The 6000-nt window shown below is 41.3% G+C and overlaps 1 protein-coding gene across 1 annotated transcript in view; it reads left to right on the top strand.

The window, feature by feature from the left end:
- The first annotated feature begins 2901 nt into the window (after positions 1–2901).
- Epc1 (enhancer of polycomb homolog 1) overlaps positions 2902–6000 on the top strand; it is an 82297-nt gene continuing 79198 nt past the window's right edge. Inside the window, exon 1 of the mRNA XM_051151187.1 lies at positions 2902–3134. Coding sequence (XP_051007144.1) covers positions 3132–3134 — 3 coding nt within the window. The 5' untranslated portion in view covers positions 2902–3131. The remainder of the gene's footprint in view (positions 3135–6000) is intronic.

The following is a 6000-nucleotide window of genomic DNA, read 5'->3' as shown; positions in this document are numbered from 1 at the left end:
TGCCTCCCAAGTGCTGGGAATAAAGGCGTGTGCCATCACACTCACTTAAAAAAAAAAAGTAGGAATTTTAAAAGTCAAAGTATTAAAGCCAGCTAGGCCAGGCTGTAAAATGAGACTTTACCTAGGAAAACGATCAAAACACAAGTAGGCACAGTTAAGGAGACTCAGGAAACCAAGGCAATTTACATGTGATCTGCTTTAGTCTTGATCACATTTATAATTAACTATCACCGTGTGAATGAAAAGCAAAACTCCATGATGTGACTGTGTGAATTCAAAATGAACATTGTGGCGTTTTCTCTCCTCCACTTCACCCACTTTCTGGGGTTTACTTAGCACTGTCAAACTCTCCAAGTGTGTCGTCTTAGTCACTGTCTGATTCACTGCTTCAATACGGAGCTCCAGCGTATTTGAGACTTCAGTCCTATTTACGCACCTAACCCTCCTAATGTCAATCCTCCCGGCGCCTCTGACCACACCCGCCGCCCTTTCCTTTCCTCTCCGCACGCGTTGGCCATGCTGGCCTCCATGTCTCTTCTAGAAAGTGCTTCTGGAGTCTGCATCAGGGCTTTAGTTATGTCCTGCTGCAATTTCCAGGTAGTTTCCCGATCTTTCAAGTCTTGCTAAGAGGCAGTTGCTGCTTCTCCTCACTGATGTATTCTCGGTACTGCCCCACTGCTCCGTAGGCAGCACACCGACATTTGTTAGCTAGCTACTTGTCCATCTGGCCTCTGGATGGTATGAAATTAGGAGATAAGGCACTGCTTGTTCATTATTACCTGTGAGCAGCCGCTGCTATGCACAGCAAATGCTAAATCCTCAAAACGGTAATAAATAACTTGTCTCTGAGAACTTTTCAACACTGTATCCCACCATTTGCCCTTCGCACACACAGAAAACAAACAAACAAGAAACCTATTCGTGTATACCATGCATATGGCTTCAAGAATTACTATTTCATCAGTTTTATGATTAATAAGAAAATGATAATAAGATACCAGATGCCAGATATTAGAATATATGAGATTTATTAAGTGAGCATGGGGAGAGAAGGAAAGTGGGGAGGGGCTCCCAAGAGAGAGACAGAGGAAGAGAGAAAGGGATAAGGGGGTAAGAAGAGAGAGAACAGAGTCTAGAGAGAGCCAAGAGGAGGGTCTGTCCTTTTATATGGCCCTGGGCAGGGCCACGCCCCCATGGCAGGTAGGCAATGACATCACAGGTAGGCAGACTGAAGCAGAATCCCAACAATCAGGAAGTATATAATTTAAAAACATGCGTAACTTACAAAGTGCTCAGAACAGCCTAGACTATAGGTAATAAAAAGGAGTTCTCTGTATACTTGCAAAAGTGTCTATTCCTTTGCCGATATTTTTCTTATCATAGCTGCTCGATAAATATTTGTGACTACAGGTCTATCCCAGTTACCTCTTACAGTTGACCATAGAACAGGTGCAAAAAGATAGAGGCCAGAGAGGAGCTTGTCTCAGTCTATTTGAATTAGCCCCATTCCTGTGGGTCACTACCTGGCTGACAAAATTCTGGTTTTGCCAGCCTCCTAGTTTACTGAGAAGCAGGCCCTGTTTATTCCACTCACCTGGTAATCAATAGCATGTGGTCTGTAATTCTGAGTCCTGTTGTAGACAGTGAGTGATAAAGTAATCCTAGGTATAGCTTTTAAAGTGGCTACCTATTAAATACTAACCAAGTATACCAGACGTGGCGGGGGAGGGGAGGGCTGTCTTGAAGAATGCAGGCAATTCTCCATTTTTTTTCCCATCCTTTAGTATTTTCTTTTTTTCACCCTTGGCACATTAGAAATTTAGGGGGCAAGGAATTAATTGTACAGTGAATGCGTTCAATTCACACACTTAAGAATCTGAAACACTTTGCTGGCTTTGGGGAGTTTACATTTGCAACTACAAGCATTAGATTCCCCTAACATTTTTATGTTTAATTTTCAGACTTGTCTTCATTAGAAAAGTCTGTTTGCAGCAACCCTCCTCGGCTCACAACTAGAGAGAATCAAGTTTCCCAGCCCACTTAATTTGAAAGCCTGCTAAGATAGGTGAAAGACCTTATAAATATGTAAAGCAGGAAGTTCAAATTACAGTCAAGTAAATCCCTAATGATTGATGTTCTTTTCAAAACAATTAAAAGAAAACAATAACCAAAAAAAAAAAGAAAAAAAGAAAAAGAAAAAGAAAAGAAAAGAAAACCAAAAACAAAACAGTGCATTTCCTAAGGTTGGTCCGGAGTTCAGACTCAAGGGTGTACTTTAGGGCTTTATTTATTTTGAATTTTTACCACTTCCTGGAGGCCGGATGGAAGGATCCAAAAAACTGGGCACCTCAGCCATTTTGTTTGTAAGGCGGAGCAGTAGAACTGAGCCAGGCAGGAAGGGGTTTGGGAGCAGTGTTGAAAGGGGGGATGGGGGGGAGGGAAAGCTGAATATGGTTTCAACTTGTGTCAGGATTCGATGTTCCTTAATGCAGGGACCCGGGTGCTCGTGGCTGCTGGAGGCCCTCGGGGACGCCACACCGAGCACACGGGCATTTTTTCCAAATGGCCGCGTCCTCATCCACCATCCTACACGGACGCCGTCTCGCGTGGAGGAGCCCCCGCGCGCCGCGCGCAAGGGCGTGCCCAGATGCTTCCGAGGACGCGGCCGCTGCCATTGTTGAGCTTGTCACTTAATCCCGAGCCCCGACTCGGGCCCGGGCGGCGGCGCTCTCCCGAGCCCGGAGTAAGATGGCACTGTCGTGCATTCTTTCCGAGCTGCGGGAGGCGGGAGCGAGCGCAGAGCTGGGCGGCCGCCAGCCAATCGGCGCGCCCGCCCGCCCCTCCGCCCGCCCGCCCGCCGGCGCAAAGTTGTTAACCCCGAGCCTCCCGCCGCCGCCCGCTCCGCATCCTCCAGCCTGCTCCATTCCCCCGAACGCCCTCGGATCCTGCGGCTGCCCGCCCCGCTCTGCCGCCCTCCATGGAGGAAAGTCTCACTTTTGATTTACCAAATATTTTCAGGATGTTTGAAGACCCGTACGCTGCCCGGAGGCTGTTTTTTCTGGACAACGCAGTCCCCAGCCTATATTGTTACAATTTTTTTTTGAGAGCTGGCTGCTGCTTTGCCTACACTGATGGTAAGTTTATAATTTTAAACATTCTTGGCATTGCATCTTTGAAAGGAGCACCAGATAAGAGAGATTTTCATTGTGTTTCTTCTCACAAGACCAATCTTTGTATATTTCTTTGGCTTCGATCTCTGCACGTTCCACCTAATTTTGTCTGGTTAATTTTTACCAAAAGAAAAAAAAATAGTTTTTCGCTTCATTGTTAAAGATAAACGTATATAATGAAAATTATACTTTAATTGCTGTGAACTACAGGGGAACTCAGATGTTTCAAGATGGACTTTTTTGTGTGTGCCAGCAATGTTGGTCGTGCCAAATATGTACATATCCTCTTTCTAAAAAATTATGTATTGCCTAATTTGTCCAGAGTAAATTATCAACCAGCAAAATACCGTTGTAGTTTTTGTTTTGTTTTGTTTTATTTGAATAGACCTATTGTGATTCTCTTGATGGAGTACGTGAATACAAACTACAGAAAGCAGCTCTGCTGTAATGAAGGTGGAGATTGACATAACCCGGTTTAAGTTATGGCTGTGGCTAAATAGTGGCTCTTTTATTGCTGAGCGGATCTAACTTGTGGTCTAGGATGTGATTTCTTTAAAGCTCTTTGTCGATTCATCCCTGCAGATCTCTCTTATGTTTTCTCCAGAAAGGTACATTTGGGAGACATTTTGTAATTTTTGGCATTTTGTAGTTTTCTTCTTTTTGCACACGGTGGGAGATTTTTTTTTTTTTTTTTTTTTTTTTTTTTTTTTTTGTTCTGCATTGATCTGTGTTGGTGGCGCTGTAGTGCTCCTCAACAATTTGTCAGTTTTACTAAAAGAAAAAAGGAAGAAAAAAGGTGGGGCAAGATTTTATCTATTATCCTTTAATTTTCATTAAGAAAGTTCAATGTGGTCAGCTGTATTCTTTAGCGTGGACTGTGCACCATAGTGAGAGCAGACATGTCGTCACATCCAATCCAGGGGACATTATGGACAAGTATGCGGTTGGCATTTGTGTTTGACTTGATCTGATTTATTATCTCTATCAGATTCTTTAATAATAAGCTGTTGTTTACCCTTTCTCTCCTTATTAGCATTCTATATTTTTTTCCTAATTTTACAAAACCATGCCTATTGGTACCCTTTCAATGTAACAAAACATTTGAGTATTAGTTCCTTGGACATTGTAAAAGTTGAATTTTATTTTGAATCAAGGGATTTCTCAAATGCCTATTCTGAGTCTGTCTTGAGGATGTTCTAGTAGCAATGTCTGTTTTATTTTGAGCTGCCCCTTGAATTGAATTTATGGATCGCCTTGTTTTAAAAAGAGCAAATATTTTAATTTTGGGAACAAGATAATTTTTTGAGAATATTAAACACATACTTTTTAACTTAAAAATCCTGCTGTGTACACATCTAAGGATGGATTACATCTTTGTTCTTGAGTTATCTGATTAGAGACCATGGAATTTAGGCCCAAAGCCTGCCAGGAACAAAAATATGTCACACTATGACATCGGCTTTACTGGGCTCTCTGTAAACATTTTAGTTGTTGGTTAAAGATAATGGGGATGTCCTCAGTTCAGCAAGAAAGTGGGAGGGATCAGTAACTACACCTTGAAACATTATTTGCCAAATAAAATGGAAACAACTGAAACAGCGTCTGGATTATCTGATTAGTAGGCTCTGTCTTGAGAAAGTGACAATGTCAGGAGTTAAGTGGCTTTATTTACTTTGAGATACGAAATGCCCTTTTCACTAGTCCTTTACCAGTCTGGAGTAAAAGAATGTGTGAAAATGAGTAGAAATAGTATTTCCTTGAACCTGCTTATCTCTTTCCGTGAACTTCAGAATCATCAAGCCCAACGCCTTGTTTGTTTATGCCGTGCTCAGAAGGTGTGCAAGTGTTCACGGGCACATTTCCTTTCCTTCCTTTGTAAAGTCTAAATGCAGCTCCAAGCCTGCTTCTGATGGTGTAGATTCGGTGTGGAATGAGATATTGCAGGTGTAAATACTGTCTAACCTGGTTGTGCTGGAGGCGTTAGCTTTCTCGAGTGGCTCAGCTGAATAAATATACCTCCAGCATGTTTATTGCTAAAATATTCTGTTCTCCATAATGCAGTAATTGTTCATTTTACTTAATTTCTGACACTAGCGATGTTTGTCTAATGTCACCCTTTTTAAGAGCAAACTGAACTGGGAAGTCCATCCGTAGCTATGCAACCCTCTTTGTTCTCCTCCCGACTATTACATCATTGATTATGAAGTAACCATTAGAGTTCATTCGTTACTTTTGAAAATCACTCATAGACACTTCTATTACATACACTCTTCTATATGTGACCTTTCCATCACTGTGTAAGTAAAGACGTTTAAATCTATGAGGTAAAATAATTCCCTGTTTTATATTAGTCTCCATTTTAAAATGTACCTGGTGCTTCGTTTTAGCTCTTGATTTTTTGGAAATTAATTCTTTTTAATTGATAAGATTTTATAGACATTTAGTTCATGAGTTTGGTGTGGCTCTGCTTAGAATTATAAAACCAAAATTTTCTGTAGATCATTAAAAATCCTTTATAAAATTTAACATTTAGAGAACTAACTCTTTTTTTTTTTTTTATGGCAGCAATTGCTAGATCCTAATCAAAATTTATTTTTTTCAGAATTCTGCTATGTCATTTCAGTCAAAATGATACTTGTTTTTCATATCATTTTATCAGAGATAGTGGTAGCAAGTAGCAAAATTGACTATTAAAATACGTGTGTGTGTGTGTGTGTGTGTGTGTGTGTGTGTGTGTGTGTGCTGCCCATCCCTCTTGTGGAGGAGGGATTAATGAACAGTGAAATGGTCAGGAAACAGGTTGCAGAAGCAAGGAGGCTACAATTAAATC

The sequence above is a fragment of the Acomys russatus genome, chromosome 9 (genome assembly GCF_903995435.1).
Source record: "Acomys russatus chromosome 9, mAcoRus1.1, whole genome shotgun sequence".
In the NCBI taxonomy this organism is placed as follows: Eukaryota; Metazoa; Chordata; class Mammalia; order Rodentia; family Muridae; genus Acomys; species Acomys russatus.
Note: the sequence above shows the minus strand (reverse complement) of the source record. Positions and strands in the feature narration are given on the sequence as shown.